Here is an 18,566-nt window from a genome sequence, read left to right as displayed (position 1 = left end):
AACACTAAGGAATCTATTCCCAAAATCACCAATCATTGCTTACAAGAGAAACAAAAACCTATAAGACACACTAGTCAAAACAAAATTTACAGAAGTAAAGAAACAAAAACAAACAAACCAGACCACCAAACGGACTCACAACGAGACCCAAACATTGATATTCTTGCTTCGCTATTCGAAGAGAAAGACCACTAAAATACATTAAAATAAATTTTCACAAACACAACTAAGGAAAGAATCTACATTGCGACTGATGAGAAACCACACTCGGGTTTCGAAACGCAAGCGTCAAAGGGCCACTCTATCAACTTTGTAACACCATAGGTCCGGCTGCGTTTCGCCATAAGCTTTCCCCACACCATGGATGTAAAAAATGTATTTTTTACATCCATGCCCACACAATCAAAACATTACAGTTCACACTAATCCAAACTTCCCTACAAATATCCGAGGCGAAACAAACATGTTCATTAACACAAAAAATCGGATAAAAATGTAGGAACACATTTTTGAAACGAATCAAACACAAACTCGACACAAAAACATTTTGGATAGTTAGGTGGGGAGCCTCATACTTTTTACAATCGCCATAAGCTTTCCCCACACAAACAAAACATTACCGTACACACTAATCCAAACTTCCCTACAAATATCCGAGGTGAAACAAACATTTCATTAACACAAAAAATCGGATAAGAATATAGGAACACATTTTTGAAACGAATTAAACACAAACTCGACACAAAAACATTTTGGATAGTTAGGTGGGGAGCCTCTCACACTTTTTACATTTTTTCTTGAACGTGATCGCATTTCTCACATGTTACGGAAAACACGCTTGCACAAGCAGTCGCTATTGTTGTTTGATGACGTCATGAAATCACGCGTGATTTAAAACTTTTCCCAGCCAATCTCGCGGGATTTGTTTTCAAGGTCCAAAAAAAAGTTTAGGGTCGGGGGGTTTGAACTAGGGTAGGTCGGGTTACCGGAAACACACAATTTTTTTTTTTTAGGCCTTAGCGTACAAACTTTTTCACTGCAAGCACAGTAACTATGTGTGACTGAGAACAGTTATCTAAAATTCTATGAACAAATTAACTGTCCATACAAAGTGGTGCGCCATCAAATTGCAAAGTTGGAAACTTTTAACCAAGACACCATAGCTAACACGAAGACACAACAAACGCATTGACTTGTATAATTTTATTGCTAACTTTGCATATTTTACACTGAGATATCCACGTGAAAAGGCATAGTTTGGAGAAAATTAATTCCACTGTTATCCTATTTGATAAACAAAATTTTCTGTGGTGTTAACATGCATACCTAATTACTTCACAGAATATTATCATTATGGATTATTCACACAACATTCAGCTGTTATCTTACTTGATAAACAGAATTTTTTGTTGAGTCACCATGCATACCTAATTAATTACTTCATGACATAGTGTTATTATGCATCATGAACATGGCTGCATTCTTTTACTGATGAAGAAATGTTTTTTCATGAAATGGCCTGACAAAACTGGAGTATCACAACATTGTTTGTCCTGAAAAGGGAGAGTACTATCAGAAAAGAGGATTTTTACTACGTTTACTTAAGATTCTATGGTCTCACATATTTTGCAAACAATTTGCATAGTTCATGTTCTTGTTCTTGTTTTGAGTTTTTTTTTGCAACTAAACAAAAGAGACTGGTCTCGCTATTATACATTTGGCAATACATGATTTAAGGCATGGAACAGACCTGACAAGTTAGCACAGGTCAGAGTTCAAAGGTTTAAATAAACATGGTCAACTGAATTATGGAATTAAAATGAAACAAGCAAATCTATGACAAATCTAGGAATATAAAACAATGTTGATGAAAGTCTATGAGAAAAAAAAACACACTAAATAGATCATCATAAATTAAGGTGTCTGTACTCTGAACAAATTTGAGAAATGATTTCCACAGATTGAATGTGTTGTCTTTATAAAGCAGATCTGCTTTCACACAGCAGTTCTGTGATTTCATTACAACGTAGTCCCAACAAATAAGCAACAAGTATATGACAACTGGCAAAATAGCCATCTTTCACTATTGATAAATTTGATGCAATCTGAAAATAAAATTTCACTTTGCTCCTGCTTATACCCATTGATGTCAGAAGCAATCTTGTGATCGTGTTCATTCAAATTCAAATTACATTCAAACGTAATTTTTAAAGATTAACGTGATACAAGTATTAGGTACGTGTACTGATGTAGATTATGTTTTCCGCAGGGAGGAAAGAACTTAATTAGAATAGCAACAATTCTGTATGTTACAGATGCTAGCTTTTCCCATACAAATAACTTGAAGACAATGAAATTACAGGCTGACCAGAGGATATCCGTATCTAAAGCATTTCACCCTCCGTGCCAGTGGAGGGGTCCTACTTTACAACAGAGAACAGTATATACTTAGGCTGAACCATGTCAGTCAGTAGGGGGGCTGTTATACAAAGTAATAGTCTGACATCAGGATAGGACAGTCATGGAACTCCGTCTGATAATCATAGTAAATGGTGGCCTCCTCCGGCTCCTGGTAGACATCACCTTCAAAGCCACAGTCTTCCAGCGTCATGCTTGGCAAGAGGAGGGCTTCCTTGCTCCGAGATTTGTCACTGAACAGCTTGAGTTTGGAGGTCAAGATGGCGGCTTTCTCAAAAATAATTTGCATTACCCCGTAGATGGTCAGATGAGAGTGCACTCGTTCTTTAAGGTGTCCTGGGTATGATTTGACCTTGTCAAAAGTCACCAACCTTATGTGCAGGAGTACATACCTGAAACCAATTCAAGGAAACACTGTGCGTTAGAACCCATCATGATAATGAATTTGTTTTTTTCACTTCAGCCACTATATATCATATAATGTTTTGGATTTCACTATGGATTGATACATTGAAAGGAAGTATCCAAATATCTTTTCCAGCCGACTACATGCAAATACAAAGATTCTCCAATTTTCACTTTCACTTCCACTATTTTGAAATGACTTCTCTTCATTGTACATGCATACATACCATACACCACTCAGACAAGTCTAAATGTACATCTGCATTGTAGGTTTTTTCTGACTTACTTAGGTGCTCTGTTTTTATAGGGCTGCCACAGTCCAACTTTGCAGCACGCACAATGTTCAATTTCCTCTTTGGTAATTGTCAATTTGATTTCTTCCGTAGGTTCCTCATCTTCTTGCTCCTCTGTTTCTTCTTCCGCTTTCTTACCGAACAGAATCAAGTCCTTGGCCTTGTCAGCGGCAGCCTGTTCATCTTTCTCCTCTTCTTCCTTGGTTTCACCTTCCCCTTCTTCAAGCTCATCTTCAAGGCCCCCCTCCCCATCGTCCCCCTCCTCCTCTTCATCATCCCTGGAAAAGATGGAAAAGTGAACCAGATGCATCAATTATGCATTTTCCTTTCAGATGAAATACTTTGTTAAATTGTAAATCTTCAAATTTGATATTCTGACCAAGTATTAGCCAAAAGCCATCTGTAATACTAGTATTCAGAAAAAAGTGGTCCATGAGACAGCGCCCTCAAACAGACACCGTAAATTCATGATTGGTTTAATTAAATCCAACTGCTTTAGCAGTTCCTCTGCAAGAGCCCTAAATGGTTCTACTCTGGAATTAAAACATACTGGGCAATTTAATGCCACGATACCATACAGACAGTCCTTGATCAAGCCCACTGCGCTTTGGTTACACATGTGGATGTACATGTACATATGCAGAAGTTCATAAGAAGTATGTTCACTGGAGTGTTTACACAGGCACACTTACTCATGTAGTTAAGAAATTAAATTCTCCTTGCTATCTTACCTGTAAAATCTCAGCCCTTTACTGAACTCTAGGTAGTCAATATGGCCAGTCTTACGACGGTCAATTCTCAAGGCCAGTATGTGCAACTCCAGACTGTTACATGGGGCGTCAAGATCAAACATGCCTACAAAGGGAATGAAAATTAACAGTGTGAGTGGCTGGAAAACAGAATGCTTATTTTTTATCAAAGTCGCTGAATTCCTTTTCTCACTAGGGGTAAGAATTTACAATTACATGTACCAGGTTGACAGGATGCAGAATTGTTGATGAACTTGTGAGTAAAAACCTACTGTTATCTCCTATACATTCCCTTTGATTTAACAAATATTCTATTCAATGCCCTTCAATAGTTGCACCTATCAAAATATAACAAAGTTACCGGTATGAGTTTTGACTTTAAAATGTCTATATGTCCTATAAATGTATATTTGTAAGAAACAAAAATTCCACAAAATTCAACTTAGTAAAATGAGGATAAAACTTTGCCATCTGTGTTTGTAACGATACACTGCATGGACAATAATCTGTGTATGATTCACAGATAGACCATTTTCTGTGCTGTTTGAGCCAATCAGATGTGGTATTGTCTTGCAACATGGGCCAATAATATATCAACAATATATCGTGTACTGATTGGGAAGCTTCATAAATATCACTTTATTTAACTCATACAGATACCATTAAAATGCACAATTTGCGCAATCGCGCAGTTGGGAGAAAAACTGCATGTCATGTACTGACAATCTAGATGGATTATTCATACCTGACTTAAATTCTTCATAATTTATGGTATCCACATCATAACTCCGGAACAGCTCTATAATCTTCTGACAGTTCTCGAGGATCCATTTATCCATGCGAGCGATGAAATTATTATAACGATCGAGGTCACCAATGAATCCATCAACAGCTTTCTCTAGTTTCAACTGAAAATTAGAAAGTAACAAAGCATACCATAGTAGGAGAAACTACAGAGCAAGCAATATGCATACAGTGGCAGGATTTTCCACAAGCTAATTTGTAGGGATGGGCCACCCCTTTGTTTTTCCAGCTACATACTTATATCTTAAAATCATACACAGAATGCATATTTACAACAAAAGCATTGTGTGAATTTTGCATTCTTATGTAAATTGAACATCCCCTGATTTTCCAAGCTATATAGACACTCTGACGTGACTGATTTTTACTGTCTTCTACAAGTAATAATGATCAAAGTTATTCACATTAGCATTGTGCTCCCAGTGTACTAATTTGACATGCAATAACTATTCAAAGGGCAGATTATTTATCAGCTGTATCTAAAATCAAATTGACCAACTTGATAAAAATTTCAAAGGAAAAAAAAGATGGACCTCACACCTGCATTCTAATTGAGCACGGATCGGTCGATGGAGACAAATTTTGGCCTGCATAAAACATAGGGCCAAAGTCCCTGAAGCTACTATAGACATGGATACATGACTGTATGAAATTATCTCACTAAGGTCATCCTGGGGACTTGTAAACCAAATATTACAGCTGTCTGACCAGCGGTTTTGAAAAAGCAAGTGACTCAACAGTTGACAGAGCTCTGCTGCGTTATGTAGAGAATAACCTTTTGTGACACATGTATTGATGAAGAAGGTGGATATCTTTGATAGCTCATTTCAGGATGGCCTCACCAAAAATGGAAAAAAAATTCCGTAAAAATACAGATTTGCATATTTCATCACAATTTTAACAAATCTAAGTTGGGTTATCCCTAGGGACCTGTATACCAAATAACAAAGCTGTCTGACCAGTGGTTATCAAGAAGGAGATTTTTTACCAAAAACGCCTTTTTTGGTGCTAATTTGCATATTTTCAACAATATCAAAAAATTAATAAAAATAGTTTCTCAACATCATATATTTTATCCACACAACAAATATCAAATCAGTAAGTATTGCAGTTGTCAAGATATTTGAGTGGACTGACTCTAACAAACGGACAAACATACATACATACATACATACATATACAGACTGACGGTGCAAGCTTGACGGATACCCATTGCAATAGCTTTTATACACTATATTAGTCTATAGTAGCTAATAAACGAGAGTTAATTACATTCTAATTAAAGTAAACAAGACTTGCTTAAATCAAGATTTACGTCATAAAAACAGCATATATGTATCTGTCAGGTTATAAAGAATCTTAAGCTGGTTATCTTTATTAGTATTTCCATCCTATTAACAAAGCACATTGTAACTTTCAAATTAACATTGTAAGTAAGTTCTGTTGAATAAGTTGAGACTGTACGTACTCAGAGAAAGCACACTGAAGAGACAAATGTTTGAAACTTAAGAAGTTCAAGGTCATCAAAAGCATTATAAGGAATCATGTCACACTTTCATTGCACTGTTTACACAGATTGCATAATTGCTATAAATAGCACATGAGGAATCTTACAGCCCAGCTTTACCATAAAAACCCTATCACTTTGAGCACTCTTTTAATTGACCACTTTATTTTTTTCCTCAAAGAGTAATTTTATTTTATCCTTACCAAGTCAACCATAAATGGAAATTAGAACTTTCTCTATCTCTATTTATTTGACCACCCTATCATGACAAACTATTATGAGCAATTTCTTTCAGATAACATACAGGGCACAATAAATGATGGTTCAGAATATGTCAAAGTTGGAATTCAGGAAAGTTGCCTTTACATGTTTTAATCCTCCACTGTCAAAAAAAATTGAACTTTCTGATAATTCTACACTAAAATTATTTTGGCTTTCATGATTTCCCAATTAATTCAATTATTTAAAATCATATTAATTATTTTTTTCTGGGTGAATTTATAGGGTTTATACAGTACAAGAATTACATACAATGTAAGTCAAATTTTGACCAAAAATGACAAAAAAATTCCTTAACAAGTCATCGTTGATGACACAGTCCCCACTTGTTAATGGGAACTTTGATTACAAATCCTCAGAGAGGATAGAGTCCTCTTCATTAATTAGGTCTGTGATAAAAATACTTTGATACAGATGGCGCTCAATGGCCAAGAATGAGTTCCATGGTGATGAAAACATAAAACCAATGTAGGCCACCATCCTAAAGTTCATTAAATGAGTCAACTAGGAATTAATCATCAGGATGTTGCAAAACATTTTTGCATCCTATCATAACACTGATAGATTATCACTGGTACCATATTTTATAAAGTTTGATGCAGTGCTTCTGGACATTCACCCTAAAAACAAAAGTTCATCATGTAAATGCAAATTGGCAATTAATTTGATTTATTGGATCGTATCACAAAACAAATGGACGTGCATATGTATGACATATGTCAATGTCCTTGTACCAACTTTGAATAAAATTGGTTGAGATATGCCTGAGTTACATGTATGCCTTCGTACATAAAAAATCGTAACAAAATGGCCGCACGGCAGCCATATTGGATCGTATCACAAAAGCAATTGACGTGCATATCTATGACATTGGTCAATGTCCTTGTACCAACTTTGAATGAAATCGGTTGAAACATGTCTGAGTTAGGTCTCTGTACATGAAAAAAATCGTAATAAAATGGCCGCCTGGCAGCCATATTGGATCGTATCAGAAAACAAATCGACGTGCATATGTATGACATAGGTCGATGTCCTTGTACCAACTTTGTATAAAATCAGTTGAGATATGCCCGAGTTACGGCCTTGTACATGACAAAATCGTAACAAAATGGCCGCACGGCAGCCATATTGGATAGTATCACAAAACAAATTGACGTGCATATCTATGACATTGGTCAATGTCCTTGTACCAACTTTGAATAAAATGGGTTGAAACATGTCTGAGTTTAATGGCTCCGTACATGAAAAAATAGTAATAAAATGGCCGCCTGGCGGCCATATTGGATCGTATCACGAAACAAATCAACGTGCATATGTATGACATAGGTCAATGTCCTTGTACCAACTTTGAATAAAATGGGTTGAAACATGTCTGAGTTATGGCTCTGTACATGAAAAAATCGTAATAAAATGGCCGCCTGGCGGCCATATTGGATCATATCACAAAACAAATCAACGTGCATATGTATGACATAGGTCAATGTCCTTGTACCAACTTTGAATAAAATCGGTTGAAACATTTCTGAGTTATGGCTCTGTACATGAAAAAATCGTAATAAAATGGCCGCCTGGCGGCCATATTGGATCGTATCACAAATCAAATCGATGTGCATATGTATGACATATGAAGTAATCCTTGTACCAAGTTTGAATGAAATCGCTCCAGGCATCTCTGAGATATCTGCGTGAACGGACGCACGCACACACGCACGGACATGACCAAACCTATAAGTCCCCCCGGACGGTGTCCGTGGGGACTAAAAATACACCTTTGCATATTTCATCACAATTTTAACAAATCTAAGTTGGGTTATCCATAGGGACCTGTATACCAAATAACAAAGCTGTCTGACCGGCGGTTATGAAGAAGAAGATTTTTTACCAAAAACGCCTTTTTTGGCATTAATTTGCCTATTTTCAACAATATAAAAAAATTAAAAAAAATAGTTTCTCAAAATCCTATTTTTCATCTACACAACAAATATCAAATCAGTAAGTACTGCGGTTCTCAAGATATTTGAGTGGACGGACGCCTCACAAACGGACATACATACATACATACATACAGACTGACGACGGACGCCGGACGGATACCCATCCCAATAGCTTCTATAGACTATAGTCTATAGTAGCTAAAAAGTTATATAAACTTTGAAATTTAAAAGCGGAACTTAAATCGCACCATTAATCTGCATCTATTCAAAGGTAACAGTCGTTCATTGTAAAGTTACCAAGTGGCTTTATCGTCGTGATCATGCATGACCGGTAGAAAAAAAATCGGTATTTGTCGACACATTTTTATTCCCACAATGCAGACACGAAGACATTACGCGTGTTCGCGCGTCAACTATTGAGTTTTTTTTACCGAGACTTTCACCATAGACAGTATAGACCGAAACTTTGCATGTAGTAACGTCTGCTAAAATTTTCACACAAAGTGAGCAGAGGGAGAGTGAAAGTGTTACTACCATATCTCTTTACACTTGGCCTTGACGGCGATCGACAACAACCAATGGGTTGCCGCAGACCTTCTTGTGATTACAATCATGATTGTTGACCAAAAACATCATGTTACTGGCCATGCAAGGAACTTCATTGATGAGAATTGTGACACGTGCGTCGGTAGTCGACATAAAAGGCAAAGATGACACTCTAAATTTTGAAGAAACAGCCACGGAACGTACGTTCTCATTCAACTTGAACACAGATGATTCGGAAAGGATATTTTGGTAAGTGAATGAACACCTTTACCTTACCATAGTTGAGATGAAACACTGTTTCTTTAAACTACGAGTATAATTATTAGTACCTAATTCATCGAAAAACTAAGTCTCTTCACGTCAGCCTCTTTCCAGCCCTGGCGATACGTTGCTCTGTTGAATTTTGCAACACTCACACACGTTTTCCATTTTTTTCTGTATTGTCGGTCTTTTTTTGATCAAAAGAAAAAGTGTCTTCGTCATCACCTTTCTGGTTCAAATCGTCGGTTTTTATGATCAAAGGAAACTGATAAACTTGTCTTTGTCATCCATTATCTCATTCACACGTACATAAAACATAATTTGCCCTTATGGATTGATTGCAGATTCTTTTAAGAATGAACAATGAGGTGTAAATGGTCGTGTACCCTCTCACGATTGGATACTTTCGAAAGTTAACAATAACTCTCAGTTTATGAAAGTACATTTCAGCCAATCAAATTCGATCAATACCTATATACGTAGTACATTTTTTGTCGAAGAAACAGTTCTTACGGCGATAAGCTCATCTAAGCCCTTGCTTCGAAACGCTTACACTAAACTGTCGAACTTAACGCTATTTACTATACTAGCCCTGTCACTGTCAGCATCGTCACGAAAATCATCATGGTCAGAAAGTCTTCAAGAGTTGCAAAAGGCAAGTGGCCTTGTGGTTCTGTGGTATCCAGTGCAATGATGGGTCAGTTACTGCGATGGATGCAGAGTTTGGTACCACGCTAGCTGTGAAGACCTGTCAACGGCACACATGAAAGCTTTGGACTGCTTAGACGAAGATTACCATTGCGTATCTTGTACCTACGACGGTGGCCACTTTGACTTCAAGAAATCTCTCAGCCGGCTGAAGACTGCAACTTACAATGGAAAACTGGAAAGTGCTGTCAAGATGGAGGCTATTTTCTTACGAGACAACCATTTCCAGTCAAGGCAGAAGAAAGAGGTAGAGATTGGTGCAAGAACAGTCGACACAACCGCTATGAATATCTTAACAGACTTCGGTGAGTACTCAAACGAAATAATTATTATCATACATGTACATGTAGATGTCATGTGGTTCTTGGTGAAATATTCAAAACAATTTCTTAACCCAACATCGCTATTAAAGCTATCTTCTTTCCCATGGATGTTGCCTCACTGAATTTAGGGACAATTACCGAAACTGTATAACTTAATACAACGCCGAGCCGTTTTTCGTTTTGACATTCAAATCCAAAATTTCAGTATGCTGTCAATGCAATCATTGTTCCTTTAACATGTCCTCCGAAAATAGCCTGGGACGATAGACTTGAAAAAAAATCTTCCGTCGAAAATGAGAGAGGGATGCAAAATTTTCTACTTTTTTTTCTTTTCACCAATCTCGCGAAGTTTACTTTCGGGGACGGATGGAGAACATGTTCCATCAACAACGTGAAATCGAGGATATGGTTTCAAACAATTAACTTGTTAATGTTTCTGGCAACAAAAAATGTGAAAACACCTGTTCGCTAAGTGTTAAACCATGTCTTGAAGTTGCGTACATATTAAGCCGAGGAAATTGAGTATTTGGATGAACGATCAAAGGCACGAAATGACAACCGAGGATGCGTTTTTTTCCCTAAGTCTCTTGCTCCTTTTCATACACTTGTATCAGGGTGGAAACTAGATATATGCTACATTTTTAATAGGTGTTTTTTAGAATACCGGAAAAATTGCCCCAATATTCATGAAGCTGTAGGGCCTACTAGTAAGGTAAGGGATTTTTATTTACATCAGAAAGACGTGACGTTTTGTCACGTTTTGTCACGTTTTGTTTTGTCAGTGGTTAATCCTTGTAAGCGCTTAAGCTTGTTAACTGTAAACGGTTACGCAATCGATGGATCAAATGCTGGCTAGGCTGTTTTTATGAAAAATCGGAGACACTAAAGCTATCCATGGACGTAAATTACGTCCATGATAACAGATATATGACATCGCATTGAAAAATCGCACATCAAATCGCACATCAAAACAATACCTAAATATTGGCCGCATCGGCGCTCGGATCTCACACTGCAGGCCATCGACAGCGCTATGGGACGTGGGACGTCTTCGTCTTAAGGGTTAATATTCTGCCCATTTGCCTATTTAATAAATTTTTGAAATTGGTGACCTGACAGAGATCTGATTGTACCGTGAAGCATTGAGCAGTGTGCAGTTCATTAAAACTCTATCAGCTGTAACTTTTGGCTTTTTGTTCAATATTTTTGTCCTGTGTAACAACTAGTTTCTTATTCAAATTCCTGAAGAATCATGAAATACCCAGTAATTATAAACTTATCACCACAGCCATGGTCGCCCAAAATCTAGCGACTCTGTGAAGAAACTCGCAAAAAATTCACATGTACACCATTTCTGTTGTAAACAAACCCACGGGTCACTTCAAGTTTTACCAGCAATATTTAGGACTTGTATGTAGGTATAAAAGCAGCACAAATCTTGCTTCTATCTTCATTATGTAGTATCCCAAGATGAATGTATGGGAAAAACAGGAAATTTTTGATGATGGAAAAAGGTCAAAAAGGAGAAATACTGGGGGTTTAACTGATTTCGTTCAAACTTGGCACAAAGGCAGTGCATTATGGCATACACATGCACATCAAATGTTTTCATGATACAATCCAATATTACCGCCAGGCAAGTCATAGACTAGACTTGGTTCAAGTCTGTGATTTGTGAATGTTTGAGTGGAGTGAACGCAATGATTTGTATTCTGCTTTCATGTGAAACGCGCGCGTGAGTGGACGCGATGAGTAGCGTGAACGCCATGAGTGGAGTGAACGCTATACAGCCGAGTTTCACCCGGAATCACAGACTTGGCTTTCTTGCACGATCTACGTTGCTATAAATTATTCATGAGATGACGTTTTCTGTACTCATATATTATTCATAGGATGACATCACTAAATTTTACACATTGGGAGGAGTTACCAATTGACCCGAACGGGACGTGCATAAAACTCACATGGCGTTGTTGACAAAATGTCGAGTGCGATCACTCCCACAAAAGTCAGCACGACCTCTGTTGTATCACCGAAAACGCGTGACAATATCTGTGTTGTTCGTGGGGCCCATGTAGGATGGAAAAAGACACCGTCCTTACAGTTGTAGCCTGTTCTCTTACGTGCCCAAAGCGATGGAAATCAAAACAATGTGGGCGATTTCGTATGTCAGTGATTTTCCGCTGCAGGTTGGTGCGCAGACGAACACATCTTTTCCTCAATGTAACTCTAAACAAGCTTTCTTTGGTAATCTCACATGATTAGCGATGGTCGACCGATCAGTTGTAAAACGCAGTTGATGTACGAACTTGATGCCATTAGGGCCTATTCGCCCAGATATAAAACGTACTCGATGTCTAGCTTTGCACGGAGATGACAACAAACTTTTTAATGCATGGCATGCAGAGGTTTATTAGCATGCGTTCTTCTTATTGGCCAGAATAACGGCGGGAGATGTCAATCATTTTGTATTTGCTCTACGTCACTGTGTACACAGTCCGTCTCACCGCCTGTACTTTGCAAGAAGTCCAAGTCGGTGAATCCGGCAGAAACTAACTCACTACTGCGCAGACTCAAACGTGACGCATTCAATCGCTGGGAAAACCTGGCGTGAGCTGCCAAATTCCGGATAGGTTTGTACGAAATAGGAGAGACACAAGAGAAACTATTATAAATGATTTTATTTTTTTAAAATTCACCGACTTGAACCAAGTCTAGTCATAGACCTGACGCAAGTTGCATCAATATCATTATAAAGCAACCAGCTAGTCACCGAAGTTTTTAACAAAATATGCAAGCAGGGACTGTGTCATCAACGATGACTTGTGAATGCAGCCTTAGGTTTTTCCTTAGTTCCACTGTCAGTGGCATGGAGGTTATCAGATAGGTTGATTGTGGTGTCTGGTGTTGTAAGTCCCTCTCTTGATTACCAATTAAATTCCCCCCTTAAAGTACAGTTGAGTTCCATTTGCCAATTTGATTGATATCTCTGACATTTATGTCATCAAGCATGCTTTGTCACTAGAAAACTTTGCCTGTTTGTCTGTGTCTGGAATGACAGGTATTTGTTTCAAAGATTGACAGACATTTCTTTCTGAATTTATTCACCAGCTAAAAGACTGCAGCTACTTACCGGTAAATGAATTGCCAAGATTTCTCATGATTAATAGATTGCATGTCTGTATTTTCTTCAGATGAAAACCACCGAATCACTTGAAATGTCATGGCAAAGCCCAGTTCCTGCAGACCAAAATCATTGTTCAAGAACCAGTTCACCATCAAGCCAGTTATCAATGAAACATCATCACCACCAAGTCTACAAGCTGGCCACTCATTGCAAAATAAAATTTCCAGCAACTCATTAGAGACAATTCCATCACTCCACCAAGTTCCTGGTGCCATCAAAATTCATGGCAGATTTCAGAATGCAGATGAAATCTTCAGGTTAATGAGGAAGTGCCAGCGGCCATCTTCAGAAACAGTATCCAGAGGTATTAAAGAAAATGTACTCTTCGTATTGGACAATAGGCACAACACAGTAACCAAAGAAGATGGGAAACGGGCTGCCTATGCTGATGATTGTGGAACGTGGTCAGAGAAAGCACGTGTAAAACTCATCACTACATTCTGAAGGGAGAGAATCTAGACTTTGTCGACTGGAAGGCTGGGCAGTATTGCAAAATAAAGGTTTGAAAACGAATTCCTGTTAACCCTCAACCAGAAGAAAAGGACATTATAGTATTCAAAAGATATTACACATCATTAAAGTGTGATGCATCTTACAAGAGAAGAGTTTCAACTGTAGCAAGGTGTCCAGACTCTTTCGCTGACATTAAAAATCTTGCTGTGGTTGAATATATTGGCACATATCCTGTAAATTCTGAACCTCATGGCAATGCAAAGAAGTCAAGTGGCGACTACATCAGAACAGCAAATAATGTCAAGAGAAGAATAGATGAAATGGTGAAAACAAAAACACCACGTGAAGTTTATGAAGACATGGTGCTCGATGGTTCACTGAATGCTCCCCGGGACTTAAAACAAGTACAAAACGCCAAACAAGCTCTCATGAAAAAGACAAAACCAGAATCAAGCCACAAGAAAAACACTGCTGACGATATTCAAACTCTGATGTCCAAGATACACAACCATCCATTTATACAAGAGATACATGTAGTGCAGACAAAAGGCAAACCTCCATCCATCATACTCTACCTTGAAGATAATCTAAAAGACATTCAACAGTTTTGCACATCAAGCGCTAGAAATCCAAGTGTTCTTGGAATTGATCGGACATTCAACATTGGTCCATGCTATGTAACCACTCTTGTGTACCACCAAAACAACCTGATCCGGAAAGGAACACTGAACCATCCGATCATGTTGGGTGCAGTTTATTTGCACTGGGATGAGCTGTACTCAACATACCACAGATTCTTTTCCCATCTCCATAGCAAACTATCGGAAGGCATTGGTGGTACCCAAGTATCAAATTTTGTTATTGGCTCCGATGAAGAAGCTGTATTGACAAAGGCCATCAGAACATGTTTTCCAGCGTGCAATCAGATCTTTTGTTCAAGACATTTAGAAGAAAATACTCGCAGATGTTTAACAAATAAAGTCGGGGCTAATAGACAGACACAGAGGAAAGTAATAGAGGATATCTTCGGGGAAAGGGGTCTCATTGCCAGCAAGATGGAGACAGACTTTGAAGTGAATATCATGAAACTTTTAGATGGGTACAGTAAATCTCTTCCCGCTTTTACTGAACATTTCTCAAAAATTTCAGATAAGTTGAGATCGTGTGTGTTCAAGCCAAGGCAGCTGAATAAATGGATTCCAATAGACTGGAAGAATAATGCGTGTGAAAGCATGAACAATATTTTGAAACTGGCTGCGAATTGGAGGAGCCTGAAACTTCCTGACCTGGTGGATAAACTCCACAGAATTGCCAAACTACAGCAAGCAGATTGCTGCCGTGCCTTGTACTGCCATGGCAACTACGAACTTGCACCATGGATGGCAATATTGCGGGTTAAGCCCGTTCACTGGGCCCAGAAAACAGAGGAAGAAAAAGACAAACTCTATAAGAGGTTCATGCAAGGTGTTCCAGCAAAAAAAAGGACAATTATCTCAACAGATGGCCAACTAACAATTCCAAAAACCCCCAAAAGAGCAAAAAAACCAGGGCAGCGGAGAAGAGTTAGGACTGCGAAGACCACAAGTAGACCACGTCAGAAGAGATTGTAGACTATATGTAGACTATATACGCCGCACACAAAAACACATACTGCAGGTGTTCTATGTCAACTATTTTTAGAAATGTGCAGTTTTTTGACGATCCATAGCCCTTTTCCCCAATACACATGTAACATAATGAGGGGCAGTATCAGTCCTACCCATTTATGTAAAAAATAGCGTCAATGACACTGTAGCTCCCATCCTGGACTATTTAGTGTTTGTTCTCTGGTCAGATATTTGAACATGTGTGAAAGGGATAAAGTGCATGAAGTGAAAATACTTAAATGTAATGTACTGGAGACAGTGAAATATGTTTAATGTATTTATTCAGAATATAAAATGGAAAAAATACAGAATTAGATATATCCAATACTGTGATACAACCATTAACTCAACAAGTCATTTACAATGACATAGTCCCCACTTGTAATAGGAGTATTAGTCTTGATGGGGCAGGAAAATGTGGTCATTAAGAAGTATCACTGGAGTGTATATGTTGAGATCTATGGCACATAGGTCTATGTCATTGTTCCCAATTTGAAACACATGAGGCATGTCTAAGTTATGGTTCTAAATCGGGAAAAAAGATCAGACCTCTAGCAGTATTGGCCAGCCAAGAAATACATATGCGCATTATAAATAAGGTACAAGATGTGACATCTTAAGGTCTAATATCCTATCAAAATTGGAGGTATAGAACTTGTGGTTACTGAGATATGCATATATATGTATTATTATTATTATTATTAATCTTTATTTAAACTCGATAACTCCATAGGTGAAACACCTCTTTTCGTGGAGGTCGAATAGACAAAAAAAAGTCATAAAACACTTTACAGCAAAAACATGAAAACATAAAAAAACACACAAGAACAAATAGATATAAAAAACTATGAAAGGCATCAGACAAGTAAGTATTATACAAAAAGTTGTTACAAGATTTCTTAAAACTAGTCAGTGACTCAGTGTTCCTTATTGATTTGGGAGATTGTTATATTCATCCACACCCGCAACTGACAAGGTGTTCTGATAGAGAAGTGTACGTGCCTTGGGAACTTTAAGGAGATTCTGATTGGAAGAACGAAGTGATCTAGAAGGGATATAATTATTGAACAAACTGGTTATGTAGTCGGGGGTTAGATTGTGAGTTGCTCTGTAAATTTGGGCCATACGGTTACAACGGAGTTTCAAGTTAATAGGCAGCCAATGAAGCTGAGTATATTTGAAAAGTGGAAAGAGGCGGAACAATGTCAAGAATAAGTCTCATTGCACGTCTCTGTAGACGCTCCAATGCATAGATATTGCTACTGGAAGTAAAGCTCCAAACATTAGAACAGTATAATCAAGGTCAAAGGTCATCGAGGTCACATGACATTTAAAAAAAAAAATTATATTGCTAATTAATCCCTATATGCCAAAAAATCAGATCTCTAGCTCTATTCGCTTGCCCAGAATTAGATGTGTACATAATTAATGAGGTAAAGCGTGTGTTGTCATAAGGTCTCCCATCCTACTAAATACAAAGGACATAGCACTTGTGGTTACTTATTCATTGACATAATATTTTAGGTAAAAGGTCATCGAGGTCACATGACATTTGGTCAAAAAATTTCTCTCCTATAGTTATCCCTATATACAAAAATCAGACATCCAGCTCTATTGGCTTGCTCAGAATGAGATATGTGCATAATTATTGAGGTACAGTATGTGGTGTCATAAGGTGTCCAATCATACCAAATATGAAGGCTGTAGCACTTGTGGTTACTGAGTTATGGACAAATATGTATATTTGAGGTCAAAGGTCACCGAGGTCCCGTGACATTTTGTCAAAAAAATTGTATTGCTAAGTTATCCCTATATACCAAAAATCAGACCTCTAGCTCTATCGGCTCGCTCAAAATTAGATATGCACATAATTAATGAGGTACAATATGTGGCGTCATAAGGTGTCCCATCATACCATACATGAAGGCTGTAGCACTTGTGGTTACTGAGTTATAGACAAATATGTATATTTGAGGTCAAAGGTCAACGAGGTCACGTGACATTTTGTCAAAAAAATTGTATTGCTAAGTTATCCCTATATACCAAAAATCAGACCTCTAGCTCTATTGGCTCGCTCAAAATTAGATATGCGCATAATAAATGAGGTACAATATGTGGCGTCATAAGGTGTCCCATCATACCATATATGAAGGGTGATAGCACATGTGGTTACTGAGTTATGGACAAATATGTATATTTGAGATCAAAGGTCATCAAGGTCACGTGACATTTTGTCAAAATATCCGAGATATCTGCGTGAACGGATGGACTCACGGATGGACGAACAGACGGACATGACCCAATCTATAAGCCCACTGGACTTCATCCATGGGGACTAAAAATTGTGTCACTGCATCCTTTTTGCAATATGAATACCATGAGAAACTAAATTTTTATTTTTCGTGGCCTTATACATGGGAGTCTATGGAGATCTGCCTTATACATGGGAGTCTATGAACGTGTAAACTAAAAATATGCAAATTTCACCACGATTTGCCCAAATTTGGGAAAGGTCACTCCTATGCACTTCCATACCAAGTTTCAAATCAATCGGACTTGTGGTTTCAGAGAAGATTTTTTGACCAAAATTGGGAGAAAATTACAAAAAAGTTCATGAAAAATAGCAAGTCCAAGATACTGACCCAAGATGTGCACAATCATTTCATGTCAGCCCAAAGTACTTACATGCTAATTTTTCATGTAATCTGCTCAGTGGTTATTGAGTTTTTTCAATTTTGACTGTTTTTACATTTTTTCACTTAATTTGCATATTTTTGGCAATGACAACTTCATTTGAACAAAATCTCATCTACAGCCCATCATCCATGTACACACCAAATATCAAGATGAAATGTACAGCGCTTTTGGAGTTTTTGATGTTGACGGACAGACATACAGACATACAGACATTTCCCTAGCCTATAAGAATAGCTTCCATTGCCATATATACATATGGCTATGGGAGCTAAAAAGTGAAATTTGACAAAAATCGCCTGGTAACATGCATCGCTACCTTAAGTGCCAAGTATTGAGTTTCTCAACAAAGTGTGTAT

At 37.8% G+C, this 18,566-nt stretch overlaps 1 protein-coding gene across 1 annotated transcript in view; it reads right to left on the bottom strand.

The window, feature by feature from the left end:
- Positions 1-1,188: 1,188 nt before the first annotated feature.
- Positions 1,189-18,566, bottom strand: part of LOC139147762 (uncharacterized) — a 29,752-nt gene continuing 12,374 nt past the window's right edge. Inside the window, exons 3-6 of the mRNA XM_070718957.1 lie at positions 4,611-4,773; positions 3,848-3,971; positions 3,110-3,394; positions 1,189-2,810 (exon numbers count right to left, since the gene is read on the bottom strand). Of these exons, the coding sequence (XP_070575058.1) occupies positions 2,483-2,810; positions 3,110-3,394; positions 3,848-3,971; positions 4,611-4,773 (900 nt within the window). The 3' untranslated portion in view covers positions 1,189-2,482. The remainder of the gene's footprint in view (positions 2,811-3,109; positions 3,395-3,847; positions 3,972-4,610; positions 4,774-18,566) is intronic.

This window comes from Ptychodera flava, chromosome 13, assembly GCF_041260155.1.
Source record: "Ptychodera flava strain L36383 chromosome 13, AS_Pfla_20210202, whole genome shotgun sequence".
NCBI classification, from domain to species: domain Eukaryota; kingdom Metazoa; phylum Hemichordata; class Enteropneusta; family Ptychoderidae; genus Ptychodera; species Ptychodera flava.
The sequence above is the reverse complement of the archived record's forward strand: the minus strand, read 5'-3'. Positions and strand labels throughout refer to the sequence as shown.